Source organism: Nilaparvata lugens, chromosome 10 (genome assembly GCF_014356525.2).
Source record: "Nilaparvata lugens isolate BPH chromosome 10, ASM1435652v1, whole genome shotgun sequence".
Taxonomy (NCBI): domain Eukaryota; kingdom Metazoa; phylum Arthropoda; class Insecta; order Hemiptera; family Delphacidae; genus Nilaparvata; species Nilaparvata lugens.
In genome coordinates, this window is record NC_052513.1 from 2,012,078 (window position 1) to 2,034,333 (window position 22,256).

At 34.7% G+C, this 22,256-nt stretch overlaps 1 protein-coding gene across 7 annotated transcripts in view; it reads left to right on the forward strand.

Annotated features, from left to right (window-relative positions):
- Positions 1-427: 427 nt before the first annotated feature.
- The window catches only part of LOC111052030 (CAP-Gly domain-containing linker protein 2), a 107,282-nt gene continuing 85,453 nt past the window's right edge, over positions 428-22,256 (forward strand). For all 7 annotated transcript variants that reach the window (XM_039436073.1, XM_039436074.1, XM_039436075.1 and 4 more), the window contains exons 1-2: positions 428-496; positions 2,024-2,568. In XM_039436073.1, the coding sequence (XP_039292007.1) occupies positions 2,373-2,568 (196 nt within the window). In that variant the 5' untranslated portion in view covers positions 428-496; positions 2,024-2,372. The remainder of the gene's footprint in view (positions 497-2,023; positions 2,569-22,256) is intronic.

Genomic DNA, 22,256 nt, shown 5'->3' on the forward strand with positions numbered 1-22,256 from the left:
GATCACACCATTGTCAGGTTATCACCGAGACTAGTAGTTACAATTTGTATTCTTGTTTTATTATTTTATTAATTTCAAAGAGTACTATAATTCTATTTTATAAATAGAAACAAATATTTTTACATGAATATAGAAACTATATCGAACCTACAATATAGAGACTATAACTCACGCGTACAATTCAAATCTCCCGCCCTTCAAAGAAAAATCAGTGTGCAGTTATTATGTTGATCTCGATGGCTATCAACTGTAGTAGGACAAAATGATAAAATAGTAATTTTATTAAAAAATTAGAATTTCTCTCAAAGATAGATAAAAATGAAATATTATCACAATTTCAAAAAGTTTATTTTTGAATGAGTTGAGTTTGCAACATTGCTCCATAATGGCGTCATCATGATCAGCTGGCTTTTGTTTTGTATTTTGAACTTGGCAAGAAAGTGAAGGTTAGTAACGTAGAGCAAGTTCTGTTTATTAAAATGAAGTGACATATTTCGTAAGTATTATTTATAATAAATGTGTAAAATAATCCTAGTTGCACTTTAGATTATCTAGGATTTTCTCTATAAATATTGTGAACAGCGAGAATAGGTAAAAGCTTAACAAAATGCTTGAGCAAACCAAAATCGACTCGTGTCAATGCTCCACATAAATAATAAAGAACTCTTCTTAATTCTATAAATTGTTTCTAATCTATTTATTCTTCACTTGTTATAGATAAAATAGAATGCCGAATTCGTTCCAATAGTTGCCTCAAATTTTGAAATCTCAAAGTTTTATAAATGTATCATAATTAACAGAGATGAAGCTGATTTTGACTAAATTTTAGCAGAGTATTTAGATACTGGTTCGTAAATTTCATTGTGATAAAACAGTGTGATCAATTATTATCCCTTGAAAATATAATTGGCCGTTGTAAATAAATTTGCATTTTGCGAGATCTTGTTCATGTTACGAGTAGGGCACGGTTTTTATTATAGTGCTAACATAACCTCTATCAAATGAGAATAAATCGTTTTAAGATCATTCAAGTTTATTGTATATTTGATTTAGATGTAAAACATTTGGAAGTTTATATTACGGAATTTAAATTTAAGAGATAGGCCTAGGCTAATGCCACAACAAAATGAAACTGAAAACATCCTTGTCCAATTTGTTGTAGATTTAAGTTTATTGCACAGTGTGAGTTGAACACTAATTATGCATTTTCATCGGTGTGAAATAATAATTTGAATATTCAATTAACGTAACTATTGTGCGGTAACGTATTACTACAACTACCATCATTAGATATAGTTATTTATTGATTTGATCCATTTATTGATCTTCCAGGTGTTGCTTTTTCAACACTGAAGGTACACCCTTGCGTTAGAACTGCATTTCTTGCATTTTCTTCTGATTCCAAGGCTCCTATTACACTAGGACTGCCATGTTCAATGTCCTGCGATGATTCTTTGACACTAGTGCTGATTTGGTATTTCTATTGTAATGAACGCATTAAGAACTAATGCCCTATGACTATCTCTGACCATTGATACCTTTCTGGTGCTTTTGAGCGTGGTGTTCTTAGCTATCACGAGTCTTCTACATTCGACCCAATATATGTCGATCTCGACCCGAATTCAGCTTCAAGAAATAACATTTTAAATTATCATATTATATTTTATAATTAGACATAGGCCGCCATTCATATGTGTCGCCGCTAACCTGTTATATTATATTTAGGCAACCTATTAAAAAAAATATAAAAATCTTGTAGTACTCTTTATTTTTTAAAAACTTTAAAATAGTTCAACTGTTTAAAGTTTTTAAAAAATAAAGGGTACTACAAGATTTTTATATTCTTTTTATTAATTTGTTAAAAAGAAGCCCATGTGAGTGAAGTGTTTTTATATTTAACCTAGGCTTTATATTATATATAGCCTATTATATTTCACTGTATCTGTTAGCGTATATTGATTTATTTTATAATAGGCTACTTTACTTGTACTTTCATATAAAATGCCCATTTTTTATGTTACAGGTGCGGTAATATGACGTGGACTGTAATTATTTTCCGTGCATCTTGATCCACATTTCGTATGAATTCAAGTGATTGCCAACCGCCTGAAATAACAGGCCCTGTGATAATTTTGCTCAGTTAAATATTTCATTTATTAGTGATCAATTCCACATATCCTCAGCATTTCTGACAGTATATTATGCTACATCTATAAATAATATCATAGTTATCATGATGGTGAATCTCCAGCTATTCTTCACATTGAGCCTCTATATTTAGTTGCATTTTTAATCGAGTTCTAGTGATGAGTGTTATAGTTTACGTTGGTGACAAGTGTTTGTGGCAAATGTTGGATTAATATTCGGCAACGATGAGTGGACCTCCTCCCTCGAGCTTGCCGACAAGTGGCAACGCCTCGTTGTCCGCCTCGTGTGAGTCACTCGTGTCGACCACCTCAATATCGAGCACGGCAAGTCGACCTTCAGGTCTGCGGCAACCCTCGAAGATCGGCCGACCTTGTCAGGGCCATGCAGCTAAGCCGCCTGTGCCGCAGTCGCCGAAAGCAAGTGAGTCGAACATGTTTTTCGAATCCCAGATTAAGGTTGTAGGCTAGGTGCACACCAATTAGTCAAGACAAGACATGATCAGACACGTTCAGTCACAATACCCCACATAGTTGCTTATGAAGACATGTCTAATTGCAATCACTAATCAGTGTGAGTTGCGTCATAAGCAACTATGTGAAGTATTGTGACTAAACGTGTCTGATCATGTCTTGTCTTGACTAACTGGTGTGCGCCTAGCGTTAGTCGCCAGTGAGTGAAACATCTTTTTTGAATGCTAGATTAAAATTCCAGTACTCGCGCCGAGTTGCACCTCTTATCCTAACGTGAGTGCTCGCGTGGGGTCTCTGGATACCCCACTCAGTATTCCAGTCACCATAATAATATAAGTCGGACTGTAGTCTGAGAGATATTACTTTTAACATGAAGAGGGGGAACCTGTTTCTCCTTGCACAGTTTGTAGCATGGACAGAGTAGTGGAGCAGTGGAGTAAGCATGCTGCGCACAATTTGATGCTGACACTAAAGTAGGGAGAATGTTGTTAGATAGTAAGAGTGATTAGTGAAGGAAAGAGTATGGGGCCTCTCTGCCTTCCAGTGAGAAGTTAGCCTGGCTTACTTTAGTTAGCGTACTTACTTACTAGTACGGCTGGGTGAAGGCTCCAGACTATGGGAGGTTCATGGTTCGACCGAGTCACCTGAATTCTCCGTCTCTTAACCTAGCGCCGCAGTGCAGGATGGTTTCTCACAGCTTGGCGTTGTTGTCATTTGAGATGGGTGTCTGGCTTGGAAGTGTTTCGGCCGCATTGCAGGATGACTGTTAACGGTTGCCGGAAGATCAACAGCTGGGGTTTTTTCGTTATTTTTCGTGATAGAGAAATTCTGATTGCAGATTCGTTCTCAGCGACCCCAAGTTTAGCCTGAAGGCTCAGAATGTCAAAAATGTTTTTAAATAATTAAAAATCATCATGAAAAGTCATTAATATGGTAGTAAACCACGTTTCTGGAAACGTTTTACTGGTGACTGGAGTTTTTATTGACACACAAAAATCAAAATAATCGTGAGAAAGAAAACTGCTGATGAACGCGAATAAGACCGCCACTCCATTGTTCTATTGTCTCGGCTGCTTGGTTGAGCCTGGCTGGAGGGATCAAATAACCGACTGGATTGATCTTTAGTCTGTCCGCTAGGCGGAACTACGCCGACCATTGCTGAGTGGAAGATGTTACTGCGGCCGCTCGCATTCCCACCAACTCTGCTATTATTTGCTGTCTCAGCGCCTAGTCCGAGTCAGACAAGCATTCAGCCTGCACTGCGGAGCTAGGTTTGGAGTAGGCCTAGCTGGGCACAGTCAAGTCTGCCTGGTGGAGTTTCGGGGTTAGCCAGTGAGAGACCAGACTATGGGAATCAGGGTACCACCGTCTCTGGCAGTGACAGGTATACGAAATTACTATATGCTTTTCAGCGTGTAGTTTCAACCGAGACTGTGGGACTTGGGTAGCGCCTCCGTCTCCGGAAGTAGCATCATAGCATGTCGAAAAACCCTATCACTGGTGCTTTTTTCCGAAACGCTCGCGTCCCCTTTTTGGCGCCTTTGTGGCGGACGTGCAAGCGACCACACTGGAGACGTATTCAATTGGGAACCACGAGTATTAATTATTCCTGGCCTGTAGACGAGTTAGAGGATACGTCCGGGCTTTGCCAGGCCCACGTACCGCCGGAACTGCACAATGCCCCGACAGAGGTGCACGGTCAATTGGGATGGTTCCACTGCAATGCAGGCTAAACTCCTCTGTGATTCTTGCCTACCGACTGGGTAGTAGTTCGCGTGTCACATCTCACGGGATATGCGAAAAGCAGGTGCCCACTTGGAGGTGTGGCGTCACGGCCAAAACCTTGTCTTCTAGTGAGAGCCGTGCTAAAAGTAATATCTCTCTTACTGTAGCTTTTTTTACGGTATATCGTCTAACAGTATTGGAATGACTTAGTGATGATTTTGAAGCTATTAACAGACTAGCTGGTAGTTGGCAGACTCGCTACGCCTCCCTTCACTTAACAGCTGTGTTTTCAAAAGTGAATTTTGATGACACTTGTTGTAAGATAATGGCGAAATTACTTGTTCAGTAATGTTGCTTATAGTTAAATAATGATATTATATTATATTGGGAGGCGAGTTAGGAGTAGTTTTTGACATGATAATAACCTATTACTATACAATAGTCAGACCCCAAAGTCGCGCACCTTTGCGTTTGAACGTTTATGACCCGGTTGCACAACAGCCGGTTAAATTTTAATCGTGATTAATTTCTGGAGAACCAATCAGAGAAGGCTTTTTCGAAAAGAGGGCTTCATTGATTGGTTCTCGTTGAATTCATCACGATTAAAATTCAACCGGCTGTTGTGAAACCGGCACTATAATTTTAAATTGACGAAATTGACGCGACCCTAGAATACTCCGAATTAGTTGATGAAACTGTACTGAGAATTTCATGATCATGCAGAATAGCTAAAGAAAAATACACACAAAAATTAACCTGGGGTAATGGAGTACCCCATGTGAGTACTGGAGAATTAAGGTTTCAGTCGTCGAAAGCCAGTGAGTAAACCATGTTTTTTGAATGCTAGATTAAGGTTCTGGTTGGTTTACTATAATGAGTGACTATGGTTTTCGATATTGAGTTAGTTTTCTATGGTAATTTTTACAGTGAGGAGTTACTTATCTATATTAAAGTAATTCAGGTAGTGAATTTTCAGCTAATAGTGAGTTATTTCTGGAACATTGGTAGCGGCTTTGGTTGAATAGGACGCATTTATGATGCTAATAAGGAATACTGTGTAATTTTCACTTTAAAGTGAATCTCTCATATGGAATCACTTCATACATTCCTTCTTACCCAATTAGTACAGAGTTTTGTTATTGTTCGAGTAGAGTATGGAAAGATGAAGATGGAAGATGAACTCCAGATATACTTCCTGGACTAGTTTGTTCTCCATCAATTATTTAAATAATTAAATGTGTACCATTGTACCAATAAATGAATGAATAAATGAACTTCGAAGAATGTAAACGCGGATAAGTCAATATTTCAAGTGGATGACTACCATAATGGATTTCCGCACCTTGGCAGTGCATGTGGTTTGAACATAGAGAATAACACGAATACATGAGAAGATACCGTCATGAAGATACTTGTCATGACTACCGTCACTGCATAAAAGATTCTTTTTCTCTGGAAATGTAGCTGAGGAAAGGAAGAGGAAGATAGAGCCAGATTTTTAAACGTGTTGAAGGAGAAGGATAGGACACATTACTGGTTAGAACAGGTTATTGAAAATAAACTACAAAGTCCTATCAATTTTTAACAAAAAATGTACAGGGTTCGATGATATTATTTCCATACAATTTTTTTGTTCAAGTTAGTTGTTCTGTCCTTTATTCCACGTTTGATTAACTACCAACATATTATTTGTATAAGTTTACCCATGTAAAAGTTAAAGTTGTGATGTTGTGAGCGATTTGGGGTGTAATTTCTTTAGCCTTTATAAAAATCTAGTATTTGATTCGAATTCTTTTCAAAATATCATTTACTATCTACTATCTTATATCATTATCTAAATAATATGATCTACTTGTTACAAAATAATCTAGAACTTTATAATTATTTGATTAATGTAGTTGAAGCAGTTTCAATTTTGCTACAAAATACTGTTTGTAATCTCATACAAAGCTGCCTTGCGTTAGTTCCTGGAAAGCTGCTAGATAGCGTTCAAGTGCAGCCAGTGTGTCAATTCATTCACGTGGGTGAGGTCTTGGTACCTGTGTTGGAAAAGACGGTAGGTGTCAGTTTCAGCTAAATAGGTAACTGGAGGTAGCATTGATTTTGGCTGGATTCCCACATATAAGTAACAGTCTATATCTCTAGTATAGTGGAAATATTATTCCCATGAGTCGGATTACTGTTGTGATTTGCCACAATGATATTTTTATGTATTCATTAGTACAGAACTACTTATCATTAAAATGATATTGGAAGAGCAAAAGCATGCTTTTTAATATCATTCTCCCAAATTTAGGTTATGAGTTCAAAACAAGGTTAAGACACATTTTACTTTTCACTCCACATCACAATTTTGTGATTTAACATTACTAGTAGTTCTGTGAACAGTAGACCTCACGCAGTATTCTCATCCACAAGTACCTGATTGGAACTGTAGACATTACAGCAATAGACTGGCTTCTCCACACATCTATGTAATCACTTGTCAGCTGATTTATGATGAATAATTCTATAGTCTGATTTTTATTCTAATATTGGCGTATGAAGGAGGCTCCTTTTTCCTTTTATATTATCCTTGAAATGCAAATTTCCAAAAACCTTGTATATACGTCGACGCGCAATTTAAAAAGGAACATACCTGTCAAATTTCATGAAAATCTATTACCGCGTTTCGCCGTAAATGCGCAACATATAAACATTCAAACATTTTAACATTAAGAGAGATGCCAAACCGTCGACTTGAATCTTAGACCTCACTTCGCTCGGTCAATTATAATCATCGTCATCATCATCATCATCATATTTGAATAACTCAAATTAATTACTTCAAATGATGGAATCATTCCAATAGCCAAGTACTTTATTTTACCATTTCTTAAATCTTCAACTTTCCCTTCAGATTCTACCATCCTGAATTAATTTTTGGCTGGTCCTTGACGTCATAAGATTCGAATACAAGAATATTGTGGTGGAAATGCAACGTCACAGCAAATAGTATCCACTATTACTTAATAAGCGGATACCTCAAAAGTACAGCTTTCCAGATAATGCACTATAATCATCATCAATGAGGAGAAAAGCTGGTTTAAGTGAATTTCTCTCACGTTAACACTTGGCTGTGCCATCTGTAATTTGGCTGCAGAAGAGCAAGAGAAATGCCAAACCGTCGACTTGAATCTTAGACCTCACTTCGCTCGGTCAATAAATCACAAATCAGCTTTTGCATGATGCATGCAATTAATAGCTATTTCTCTTGACTTTTGATTTCTCTCAATAAAGAAGAGGTGACAAAATTTCAGCGGCATCTTGAGCGACCTTTCCAGCCCGGAGAGAGCTCACTGGTTCTTATTATCAAGTTTGAAATAGGGTTCATAGTAGAGATTTCAAGGAACACAAGGCTAGTAAATAATTGAGAATACTATCCTTTCAAGAAACACTCTACCGGCTCTTCAATGAGTTAGTAATCTTGCATGTTTACAATGTACAACTGGAGCGCCCACTCAAAAAATGTATATTCCTTTATATTGTACCTACAACTATCATGAAGTAGCTCCCAATTACTAATAATTGGTTGCTCAATTTACTAATAATTATAATTGGCACCTCAATATTTTAATCGTTGGTATAAATAGCATGGAAATGTATTGGGACTGTTAGTGTACTAATAGAGTAGATGCATCTACACTTCGACGCGGTCACCCTTCCAATGTTGAGATGACATTAGACTATACTGCGGTCATCCTTCTAACTATACCACCGAAAGCTTGTATTCAATCTTGATTCAAATCTTGTAGAGAAATCCACACGTTTATTCTCGGTCTGGTGTATTTATTTATTATTTTACAAAGGCGACTTTCTAGAAGTATTCTAAGCCTAGGTGATGATGATGGGATGAATGATAATACAATGAAGGTAGAGCTATGAATGAATAAAAATTATAGGTTATGCTATCCACTTGAAATGATTTGAGTAAATAAATAAACTAGAAATTTTGAATTTGAATTGATTGAAAACCGAATATAATAGAATGATTACATTCAATAAACTCTCAGATCTTGAAATGTGTGATATGTATGTTATTCATATCATACTACGATCTTGAACTTAGCTTCTTTAACCTTCTTGTGATCTTAACGTGCATTCCATCTTGGAATAAATTAGCAATTATTATTACTTCATTGTAGTGCATTACTTTACATTGTCCTTGCCTGTTGTGTGAGTCATCCTGATACTGTAGTACTGTATACATATATTTTATGTATTCATGTTGGCCTACAATACATGTATCTCATCAATGTTTATAATATCTGTGAGTCGTTCACTCAATGGATTCACTTGATTTGCATTGTGCATAATATGGGGTAATCTGATTCGAATCATAATCGGATTAAACAATCTTCTTCAAATTATAAGACTATTGTGGGTTATAAGTGCATTTCCCTGACATTGTGTCTATTCCGCCCACTATTGACATTGACATTGTGGATCCATTGACAGTAATTTCATTCACAAGGCAACTTGTTTGAAATTATGTAATTGTTACTGTATTTTTTAAAATCGGCACATCACGTTTCTACGACTGAAACTGAATTTAATGAAGATTGAATTGAATAGTTGTCTTCATTTAAATCCTAGGAGGGTGAAGTTGGGGCGCTGCCGGCCCTCTCTTATACTAAACCCTCCAATACAATTTCAAGTTACAACTAATAATAATATTTAATGTTTACATGAGTTTGTGGATTTGAGTGAAATTTTCAATATTTTTTTGCAATTGTGAAGGAAGAGTTTTGTTTGGATTCGTATTTGGAAATTGATCAATCTAATAAATTCAAAATTGTAGTAGATACATTTTTTGGACTCAAAATTGTGTACGAATTATCATTTAAGTTACGTAAGTAGCATAACCTTTAGACTGTGTATTCCAAATTAAGGTTTGAAGCAGTTTTGGGCAAATGCCTGTTGTTTTTACCTGAATTGTATTTGCATTTTGTGTGACTCATCCTGATACTGTAGTACTGTATACATATATTTTATGTATTCATGTTGGCTCACAATACATGTATCTCATCAATGTCTTATATATCTGTAATGTCTTATATGTCTTATAATATCTGTGAGTCGTTCCATTAACTCAATGGATTCACTTGATTTGCATTGTGCATAATATGGGGTAATCTGATTCGAATCATAATCGGATTAAACAATCTTCTTCAAATTATAAGACTATTGTGGGTTAAGTGCATTTCCCTGACATTGTGTCTATTCCGCCCACTATTGACATTGACATGTGGATCCATTGACAGTAATTCATTCACAAGGCAACTTGTTTGAAATTATGTAATTGTTACTGTATTTTTTAAAATCGGCACATCACGTTTCTACGACTGAAACTGAATTTAATGAAGATTGAATTGAATAGTTGTCTTCATTTAAATCCTAGGAGGGTGAAGTTGGGGCGCTGCCGGCCCTCTCTTATACTAAACCCTCCAATACAATTTCAAGTTACAACTAATAATAATATTTAATGTTTACATGAGTTTGTGGATTTGAGTGAAATTTTCAATATTTTTTGCAATTGTGAAGGAAGAGTTTTGTTTGGATTCGTATTTGGAAATTGATCAATCTAATAAATTCAAAATTGTAGTAGATACATTTTTTGGACTCAAAATTGTGTACGAATTATCATTTAAGTTACGTAAGTAGCATAACCTTTAGACTGTGTATTCCAAATTAAGGTTTGAAGCAGTTTTGGGCAAATGCCTGTTGTTTTTACCTGAATTGTATTTGCATATGAATAAATAAATAAATATCGAGTGACCTGGCTGACTCAGTCTGATGTCAGAGTTTTCAGGTCGCAACTAATCAATTTCAGGGCCTCTGACATGACCTAACGACTGCTTTTTAGGCATCCGGGATCAACGAATTAAAGTGTCCATCCGAAACACGGGAGTGGTCCAAGATAAATAAGTTACAACTAATACAAAAACATAATATAACAAAAAATGACATATTAAAGAAAAAATATTATTATTAAAAAATAAATATGATCTTTAGAACAGTGAGTCCTATTGCTTTAGTGGTTCTGTTATATTTTATTATTGAACAAATATGTCTTGTATCTTGGAAATTAAACTGTACTTCACTCCCAACAAAGGTAGTTCAAGAGAGAGTTCAACCAATCACAAGCTAAGTGATGGTAGACAGCAATTTTGTTTTTATGACGTCAGCCAATGGCAGATGAGTATGAGAGAATTCAACCAATCCCAACCTAACCAATGAGAGATTAGCAATTTTATTGTCATAATGATAACCATTGTGAGTTCAATTGAATGAGAAATTGATGGTAGCAATTTCGTTAATGTCATGATAACTGCCAAAATAGAAGAAACCTGGAAATAATTGAATGGCTGTTGCCTTGACGTCTGAATTGCTTCTCGCTTATTGGCTAGTTGGTGATTGGTCGATTCCTCTACTACCCTATTCCAATAGGCTGTTATCATGAAATTGCTTTCTATCTCCAGTTTCAATAATTTTTCGAGTGTTGGTTATCTGATTCCTTCATGATTTTGTGTTGAGTCAATTGTGTATGTTGCGCGTTTCAATTCGAAATTGAATAAAAATGCAATTGTTTGTGACACGTATTATAATGCGCAGAAGTCTTCTCTCTCATGAAATTACTTCACTTATGTGGGCTACTTTATTCAAATTAATAAAAACAATATAAATACTTGTAGTACCCTTTTATTGAAAACTTGAAAATATTACTTCACTTTATTCAAATTCATAAAAACAATATAAAAACTTGTAGTACCCTATTACTGAAAATTTAAAAATATTACTTCACTTTATTCAAATTCATAAAAACAATATAAAAACTTGTAGTACCCTTTTACTGAAAACTTAAAAATATTACTTCACTATATTCACTACTTTATTCAAATTAATAAAAACAATATAAAAACTTGTGGTACCCTTTTATTGAAAACTTTAAAATATTTTAACGATAATATTTCTATCTTCTCTCTCGTACCATCAGTATACAACTAAACTTTTTGATCCACTTTAATCTTTACCAATAGTTCAAGTAGAATAAAAACCTTAGAATAAATTGAAACAGTATTTTGTATTCAAGTACTTTGAGTATATGAATACGGCTTAACGGCTTAACGTACCTGATTAATCTAGTAACAATAAACTCTTGTTCAAAATAATCTGACCTCATGTTTCAAACAATGGATAACTATGAAACGATAGGTGTTTTAATTCGTCTTCTTTTTTACTTGTGATCTGTCATCTGCCCACATGCACCAATCCCACTCGTCTTGTTTGCTTCATGTGTAATTACAAGCATTTTTAAAATCACAGATCAAAAAGTATTTGCGGTTGTCAAGAATAATAAATGAATGGAATAATTATTTTCTCGGGGTTTTCGGTGTGGATATTGTTTGTAAGTAAGCTTAGTTTGAGCACAGATCAAAAAGTATCTGCAGTTGTCAAGAATAATAAATGATGGGAAATAATTATTATCTCAGTGTTTCGGTGTGGATATTGTTTGTAAGTAAGCTCAGGATGATAACAGATCAATAAGTATTTGTGGTTGTCATATATGATCGAGAATAATTATTTTCTTGGGGGTTCGGTGTGGATTTTTGTAAGTAAGCTTATTTTGATCTGGGTTTTCAAATATAATTGGCGGTCAAGTGAACTTCAATCAAAGTTATCTTGGATGGACGATTGTATATCTAACTAGCGTCAGGCTCGCTTCGCTCGCCATATCCGTCTAGCCAGGGGGCTCCGCCCCCTGGAACCCCGACTGGATTGTCCAAAAATGAGATTAGCAAGCTCGCTTCGTTTGCCTGCATTTTTCATTTGAACATGCTTCATTCCATCAGAAAGTCAAAGTACTTCCTGATCTCGAAAATTTGAGAAAACGTAGAAAAACGCTGGTAAAAACACCTGTTACTATATCGGCGTATCTTTGGCGAACAAAATTCTTCCACCTTATCTACACCCTAGTACTGAATTTTTTTAAATATATTTCCATCAATTATTGAAAAAGGTGAGAAAACGCAGAAAAGCTGAGAAAAACGTTGGAAAAACGCTGATGTTGGGCGTATCTTTAATGAAATATTAAAGTCACCTCATCACAAAAGTTTTAGACCCTAGCTAAACCTCTGTACCAAATTTGAACATTTTCTGTCTTTTACTTAATGGAAGAAGTGAGAAAGCGCAACAAAAAACGCTAATTTTGGGCGTATCTTTGGCGTTATTTCAAATTCCTTCTAACACAACATTATTACACCCCAGCTGAGCTTCTGTAGTAAATTTGAACATTTTCTGTTCATTTGTTTTCGATATATCTGAGAAAAAGCAAAAAAAAAAAACGCTGGAAAAACGCTAATTTTGGGCGTATCTTTGACGTTATTGCAAATTCCTTCTAACACAACATTATTACACCCTAGCTGAGCTTCTGTACTAAATTTGAACATTTTCTGTTAATTTGTTCTCGATAAAGCTGAGAAAACGATGGAAAAACTCAGATTTTGGGCGTATCTTTGGAATTTTTTCCAAATCCGTTCTTAGTGCGCCTCTAAAGGGCCAACTGAACATACCTACCAAATTTGAACGTTTTTGGTCCGGTAGATTTTTAGCTCTGCGAGTGAGTGAGTGAGTGAGTGAGACAGTGAGTGAGTGCCATTTCGCTTTTATATACTGTACTTATATAGATTACAGGCCTACTGTAATAAATTAAACTCTTGTATTGTAACATCCGAAAAGGTTTAGTTTCTTTCCCCACTAATTGACTAATTCCAATCAATTAAAAGTGCTGGTTTTCATTCAAATTGGAGAAATGTGGTTCATTTCTACACTCTATGAGGACCCTTTATGAACCATTTATATCAACTATAAATAACGAATTCATTATATAACAGTACCTAACTTATAAATAACTACAAGTAATCTTTGAAAGCATTTATTCATAGAATATAAAACAATAGAATAGCATTGCTTGGAATCTTAATTATTTAATCAGTATAACTTCGACCATCAACTTTTGTTTATTGTAAATTATTGTAATAGAATCTCATCTTTCAAATTAGCCTACAATAATGTGAATTGTACTTTCCTTTCCATCTAAAAACCTATTAACCAAGCATCTATAATCCATATCTCAAGTTCGAACAAGCATGTAGTACTTATGTTATAAATGATAAAATCTTAACCTGGATCTCAGGTCACTCGATCCAGTCATGAGAGCAAAATGCACCCACGTTTTGTAGTTATCACGTGACTCAACCTTGTTCACAACGCTCGGTTCACACCTTTCCACGCAATAAAAGTGTCAACACAAGACCTTTTCCGATCGCTTGAACTCCTGAAAGCGTTGTCCTTTGTTGACAGCTGGCAGAGCATTATTGTCACTGGTGACTCTGGTACTCGAGCCTTGTATTATCATGCAAATTTGTATGTTTGCACAAAAGGTAGGCTGGAAGTACCCGGGGCTATTGTCCTACATATGTAGGACAATATTGACATCTCGTCGACAAAATACACCTTTTTATAATCTGTGTTCTCTCATTCTACAATATTGACATCTCATACAAAATTTGTACTTTTTCTAAATCAGTGTCCTCTCATTATACTATTCATCTTTATGTTTCCATTTCTCAGAAACCTCACTGGTGTTTAATTTATCTCTTTAATTTATCCGTTGCTAAAGTTGAATCCTTGATATTTATTACTTATTCTTTTCTCTTTCTTGTGGTCTATTTTTCCAGTTGTTTTATCCATGATTTTACTCTCAAATTACTCTGAAACCTGCTGAATACAATTCCACTGCCGAAGTTTATCCATTCATTGAAAATTTACAGCATGTGAGGCACCAAATGTTCAAATCCTTGTGTCCCCGGTGTTGTCAATTCGTAATCAATTATTTACCAAGCCCCAAATTAATTTGTGTACAAATTGACTCGTTCTAGCTATTTCTATGAAAGATCAAATGATATCGACGCTTACCGCTGTGTGGGCTGATAAGACTAATAGTGCTCTCAAACATAACCTTATTTAATTCAATTATTATTGGATTGTTTTCTTAGTGGATTAATCGTTTTCTGAACCTAAGCACATTGGATTTAAATGTTATTGCATTTTATTAGTTGCGATTCGATCAGTTGAGTTGCAGGTCTGTTGTAAGATTTTATCAGTGGTTGCAAAGTGTGAAGTTTATTAATGTCGTTGTTAGGGAACTACTATCAATGTTGAACATAAGTTGCAAGTATTGTGAGGTTGACCTTCTAGCTACAATGAATACTGCTATCGTTCTCTTGTTATTTATCAAGAACTTCAGTGAAATGTGTGCTCAGTAACACACGTGTGAATGTATTGTAGGGCAGTTGAATTGAGTTATTCGGTTAAATTGATTCTCAAATACTGTACTAAGAACAATGACGTACTCATAGCTAATTTAACTACTGAGGAGAAAAACAATCATAGTTACAAATACAGTTATCGCTCTAACCTAAGAAGTTTAAAGTATGGTGTCCCTCAAGGTCCTTTTGGGTCCCTTACTATTCCTATGTACATCAAGGGTCTGCCTGATGTGGTTCGAGCACATGCCTCTGTGTGTCTCTATGCAGATGATGCTAACATCATATTTTCAGGAAATCGATTGAGGATGTAGAACTCTCATCTGCTGTAGGCCTGTCTCTATTATTGAATACCTGAATAGCCGAAATCTCTTGCTGAACTCAAGTAAGTCTATTGTAGTCCCCTTTTCAACAAGGCAGAACAGGAGTGAATTGTGTCCAAGCGTAGCTATGAATAACACCCTTTTGGATTGTAAAGATCAAACTGAATTTCTTGGTCTGTTAATAGATAGTAACCTTTCGTGGGATAATCATGTTGCCAATGTCGTGAAAAAAATATCCCCAGGTCTATATGCATTACGTCAAATGTCCAGTTTATGTAGTATACAAATATTAAAATCAATATACCACTCAGTAGCACATGCACATCTATCATATGGTCTCTGCATATATGGTAGTACAAGTAAAAGTAACCTTGATAAAATTCTAAAACAAATAATCGCGATATCAGTTAAAATAAAACAAAAAAAGCAAGCGTGTGTAAAAGACTTTGTTTTTCCCTATTTCCCTAGCAACGAATTCGAATATGATGAAACCTATTCGAGTCGAGGGGGCGTTCGGTGCTATGCGGTTGCTATTCGGTACCGAATTCAAACCGAATCATCGTTTCATACATATCGGAATTTGCTGAAAACGAAACGAAAAGAACCGAACCGAAAGTGTGTGAAAGTAGCCTCTCGCTAGCAACGAATTGAAACCTGATGGAATTTATTAGAGTCAAGTGGGCGTTCGGTTCTATGCGGTTTCTATTCGGTACCGAATTCCAACCGAATTATCGTTTCACACTTATCGGAATTTGCCGAAAACGAAACGATCCGAATGAGTGTGAAACTAGCCTTAGTCATAGTTTTCATCCTATAAGCTAGGAATCTAAAATTCAAGAACTTTTTTATAGAGTTGTTTTTTAGAGTCCTAGATTTATTTATTTTATTTTTATTTTATATTTATTTATTGTTGTATAAAATACTATAATCATAATATGGTTACTTTAGTAATCTAGATTCCTTGTCCTATAAGTACTCACATTTGCCTAGATCATAATTATCCCAATTGTTATATCGTTGCTCGAATATGTATTCAACGTCATTATTTTCTTTCAATGTTTATTCAATTGATTCTGGTTTGTTGTGTTTTCCATCTTTGTTCCAAGGCAATAGCACAGATTTTGTATCGTCTATTTGCCTAGTCTATGGCAATAGGTGTGTGATTCTGATTTGATTTGACACTTTGAGATTTTAATTAATGATCATTATTTAATTTTTAATTTAATTAATAATATTATTCGAATTTCCATCTAGCTGTTTACCCTGTTGTCAATATTTGCAGTAGCAGAAGTCTTCGGGGTGATTTACAGCATTTAATTGGGATTTTCGTTTAATAATAATTATTCATTAATAAGCATTTGAACAAATGCAACTTCCAATTTATTTCCTACATTGAGATTTTATTTCTTTATTGAGTAATAATCATTGATTTTCGTTTTTTTGTTCTTGAGTTAGTGAAGACATTTCGAGGAACACGTGTTGTTCTTTGCTTAATGAATTTGAATATTTCGACTATTTCAAAAATGTATGTTTATTCGTTATAATATTAGGTTTCTGTGCTTTTTAAATGTCTTCGATTATCTGACAAATCCACGTTTGCAGCAAAATTATTTCTCAAATTTCTACATTTTTTCAAATTTCTTTCACACGTACATGCTGTTCATTGCTGCAGGATCGTACCGTTCTATATTAATGATCGTTAGATGTAACTGAGTGGATAATGAAGCTTCACACGCTTTGCAATGTTATTGTTGAGTGACCTTGAAACTAAAATGTACCACACCTTTAAAACTACTTGTTCTTGTTCAACAAGTTCAATGCGAAACAGCTGATCTCATTATTGTTAACATTATTTGAGAATAATGGCTGAAATGCCTGAAAGGCATTTGTCTTTTCAGTCACTATGAATCTTTGCTTAAGAATTAGAAAGTTTACTTGGTTTATTATTTCGTGTGTTAATTTCAATGGAATGAGGGAGGCATTCTTGTATTTTTGGCTACAGTGTGTTTTCGTTTATGAACTTGAATGATCACTTAAATTTCTGATTTCGTGTGTTAATGAAATAAACATGAAAATTGTGTAAGATCCAGCCAGCTACCACATAGTACAATGTGTAATACAATTTGTATTATGTGAAAGCTGGTAAGATCATAATCCAGGATATCATAACACTTTCTTCCTCACTCATAAACTTGAATAATTGCAGTTTACTATTTTTGTAGAGCTATTCCCCATCAAATCAAAACATCAGAATGTTGCCAATTTCTCCAATTAATCCAGGAATTCATAAATTGTCTATCAATTGAATGTTTTTGAACAAAATTATCGCAATGAAAAAAATGTTATCCATCAATTTATTACGTGTTCTGCGATCACTATTTGGGGTGCTAATTCAATATAAAAAAACTGGAAAATGTTAGTACACTCCCCAAAAATATACTGTCTCATGCTGAATATTAGAGATATTTTTAATTGATCAAAAACTAAAGTATTCTCTCCTGATATTGACATTAGAAACATGTTTTGAATGTTTATCTTGCTTTCTAATTCTATTTTGTTTCAAGATCCGTTGTTCAATGACATGAGAAAGTATTAGATGAATTTTCAAGTATAACTTGGACGTGATTAATCAAATATTTCCAAAGACTAACTAAAGTGATAATTCCAGATATTACTCGAAATACACACACACACCAGATATTACTAGATATTACTATGTTAGAGTAATCCAGATATTACTCGAAATGGTGACCATCGTAATCTCTAAAATCGGTTATCAAAATCCTTCACATGCATTGCAAAATCTAAAAAAGTACATAAAAATCAACTCAATTGCAAAATAGTAGGCTATAAATGAAAATGCTGAAAAATAAATGCTAATGATGAAAAATTGATGATAGTGTAGATGAAAATGCTTTTGTGATAATGACGAGTCCAGTAATTGCATCAGAGTGTGATATCATTGTTTCATTTGCGGAGGCATGAATGAAATAGGAAAGTGGAAGAAAGAGTTGTATTGAATAATAATCATTGAATTGAAGAGGAGTTGTTGAAGAGTTTTGACAAGTGAGTGAGGTCATGTGGACTGTGGACAGGTGACCGATTAATCACGTGATGATTGCAACCGAAATAAAGTGCAGTGGGCGATTGCAAACACTACAATAACAAAAACCAATTATTGTTATTTGAAAAGTGCATAGGCGTACTTGACATCGTGCACTTGAACTTGACATCTAACGAGGACTTACTTTAATTGAGCCGCGCTCACTTCAATTGAGACATTAATTGCAATCTTGGATTACAGGGAGGAGCTCTTCCTGGTGGCCCGAAACCAACCTAAAACAATAAACGTAGAAATTGATTTCATGGACACTAAACTAGAGCTTACTTTGATTAACATGCACTAATACAATGCGAATAATCGATTACAGTTTTTAATAATATAAAGAATTAATATTGGTGGTTAGAAACTCAACTTACCTAATTTTAAACACTGAAAACCCACAATGCAATTTTTTCAACCAAGCCCCTATTTAAAATTTTACATCTATTTTCGCTTAAAAACCTTTCCCCACCATGTAGATGATGTGCTCGAATTTAATGACGGCATACTTAAATTGATCCAACCTGAAACAATAATTAATTACACTACAGTCATGCTGATAGTCAGCTTGACTGTAGTGTCGTCAAAAAGATTCCAATAAACGAATTATTAATTAGCAGTTCTTCATGGAGAGTGAAATAGATAAACAATAATTGAAATCCTAGATATCGCATGTCGGAACTCACCTATCATCATTTATTTGAACCATAAAACATTATCCCAGCACTTGAACTCAATATGTAACGTAAACTTACTTTAATAACTGCTCACTGGGGCAATAATTGCAATCATTGATGGAGTAAAATCATTTCAACCTACCTGGAATTGTTGTAGGTCCATGAGTCCAAGTTCATTAATCTCTTTTCATCATCATCTCTTCCATCACCCACGACCCACGCACAGGCCCAGGGTCCATATCAGAAAGGAAAGAATAGAATTACACGAATATCTTCGTACAGCCAAAGTTCGAGGATGACTCAAACCTTATTCTAAACTCTGAGGTTAACATAGAATCAAATAAAAGTAATTTAGGAAAACAACAAACCTGACCGTCACGATTATTTCCAGACAAAAACCTGATTTCATTATTTACTTCACATGATGACATAATAGCTGAATGTAAACAATCTTTGGATTCATCTCCAACATGCTAGGAAATCCTTGAACCCACGTCAATGAAACGGCGATTTCAAGATGCGATATATTTAGACTGCGTAGACCACTTCAGACAAGTGGTTCAATGATTCAATGATTCAATGGTGTTCAATTTTCTATTTGGGAGTTCAGGATCTATAAATGAGGTTTGTTTCATAAAGGACAAAACGTAATAGAAATGTCTTATAAATTTAGAATCTGATCATTGGAGTAACGATTTCAAGAATAAAAGTACTGTCGGTTCACGACTCTTCCCTGATGAGTTATGAATCTCAATCATGATCAAAACTAGGATTACGATTTTTTGAGTATCACTTTCTATTGTTTTAATTTCAACTATTTTGTTTGAGTTTTTTATTGTACAAAAATATTATTCTTATGAATGAGTTCTTGTACGAGTATGTAGAACTGACAGCAGATTGTGAATCATATTGTTTTGTTTTTTTATGAGGAATAAAGAACCTTGTGAATTGAATTTTGATTCCAAGATGTCATATTCAGACAGAGATGAATACTGAGAATCTTTCATGTATGATTGACTTGATGATGTGTGATGCATTTGATTGTAAAGCTGTGTACAGACTTGAGTGCCATGAACACCTTGATCGTGGTGTGTTGAAAAAGACGTTAATTTTGAACATAATAGAAAGTAATTATTGTAAATTATCCACTTACTTGACTAGAATAGAAACAGCTAATTTTCTTTATAGTAAAGGTTTTATGGCGGAAGAAATAAAATTATTCAAAGTTGTCTCACAACTTATTCATTAAAAATGTAATGAACTAGTTTTCGGTTGTTTTATCGTTATCAATATTTTGTGAAATTAAATTGTACACATCGAACAAAAGATTATAAAAGAAGATTTATGACTGGTAGTTGGCTGAAGTATCAAGTTGGATGGCTGTCATTGGTCGAGACAAGACACATCCACAGTGGGCGGAGCATTCATAGTTTAGCTCACTTCTCCACTCTCTCCAACATTCCTTGTCTCGACCAATGACAGTCTTTCACCTCCATTGCTGTTGCTGAGCCAGCTACCAATCTTGAGGTTTCTTTTATTGTTCATGTTCTACTATTTCATTTCCAATTTCCATTTATAATTTCTTTTTTTTAATGAGTGATGATTGTATAACGATAGAAACTATCAACTTTTTTGTTTATGAATACTCTTAATTTCTTGACGATAGAAACTATTCACATTTTCAGTAATTCAATATTTACCGATGATTTTTCATTTAGTAATAATAATTAATTCAATTTTTGTAGTTTCTAACAGCATACTCAGCATTCTTGCTATATAACTGTATACTAACTCATCATATTCTATGTTTATTTCATTCATTACAAGTTTTGAATTTTCTTCCATGGGGCTGTAGCAATATAAATGTGAACCTTCCTATTCCCAAGTTGTTTTCAGTTTTATTTTCGGGCGCATAATTTTCACAAACTCACAATTCAACTAAAAAACTATCCTGCAACTTTCCCTATAAGTCGCCTCAACTCTAGGTAATCTCTTCTCACCATGTTTTCATTATTCCTAGATTAGCATGAGTCAAGTTGAAAACGTTTATGAGAGCTAGTTGTAGCAGGTTTTAGTTCTGTTATGGCAAACTATAATAACACTCTCACACCCACACCAACTATGCATATCGTATAGAACTCAGTAACATCTCGTTATAATTTTTTTTTGTACGTATCCTTTTTCACATTAATTCTATTCTCTCTTGTTACTTATCCTCCTTCGTTTTCATTTCATCCTCCTCCTTCTACGGTTCCTTTTGTTTCTCTGTTTTTCCCTCTATTCTCATCGTTTCCTCTTCGGCTTTCCTTCGTTTCCTATTTTGTTCCTTCTTCTTCGTCTCATCTCACTCTTCTACTCCTCCTCTATCTGCTCCTGTTTCATTCTACATTCCCATCTTTTCTTCTCTGGCTTTCTTTCTTTTTCCTCTTCTTCATTTTACTCTCCTCATTCATCCCTTCCTCTTCATTTTCCTCCTCGTCTTCTCCTTTTTTCCCTCCTATTCCTTCTGCTCCTCCTCCTCCTCCTCCTCCTCCTCCTACTCCTTCTGTAAATTCTCCCTCTCCTACTCCTCCTACCCTTCTCCTCCTCCTCATCCTTGTCTTCTTATCATTCTTTTCTCACTGCATCACTTTCTTTCTCCTTATTTCTTACTTTTATTCTCTTCATTGCTTTATCATCGTCCTCTTTCTTCAACTTCTTTCCTTTCCTTTCCCACTATCTTCTTGCTCTCCTCTTCTTCTCTCTTCCGAGTTTACAATGTCTCGGATTGAGACGTTGAACCGTCGATCCCGGCTGCCTGAAAAGCAGTAGTTAGGTCATGTCAGAGGCCCTGAAATTGATCAGTTGCGACCTGAAAACTCTGACACCAGACATGAGCCAGCCAGGTCACACGATATTATTATTATTATTAATCTTACAATTTTCTACTAATCACAATATTATTTATAATCTTTTGTTCATGTAGTATGAAATATACTACAATATACCCCATTTTATGATTGTTAAAACAATCTTAAATAAGCCTAGACTTTTCCCAACCAACCTGACTTTTGAAGAGTTTAACGTGTTGACAGGTAGACAGTTGTATGTAATGAATGTAGTGAAGTATATATTTTAATATAAAAATAATTTCATTTGCACTAATAATACTATCAATAATCATACAATTTAAGACCCACCACAAATAAGTACCTAATCTATCATACTAACATTGAAAATATTAGAAGACAGCTCATATATTTAAGCACTAAAATTATAAATAAAATTCCTGAACAAATTATTAGCTGTGCCAAGATAACAAAAAAAGTAAAAACAGTTATCAATGCTTGGATCAAAATTAACTACTTCTTCTACCTTTGAGAACTATAATAAGTTAACAGAGAACTTTTCTGATTAGTGCGCTCATTTCCCCTACTTGTGCTCTATCACATCCCTTTCCCAAT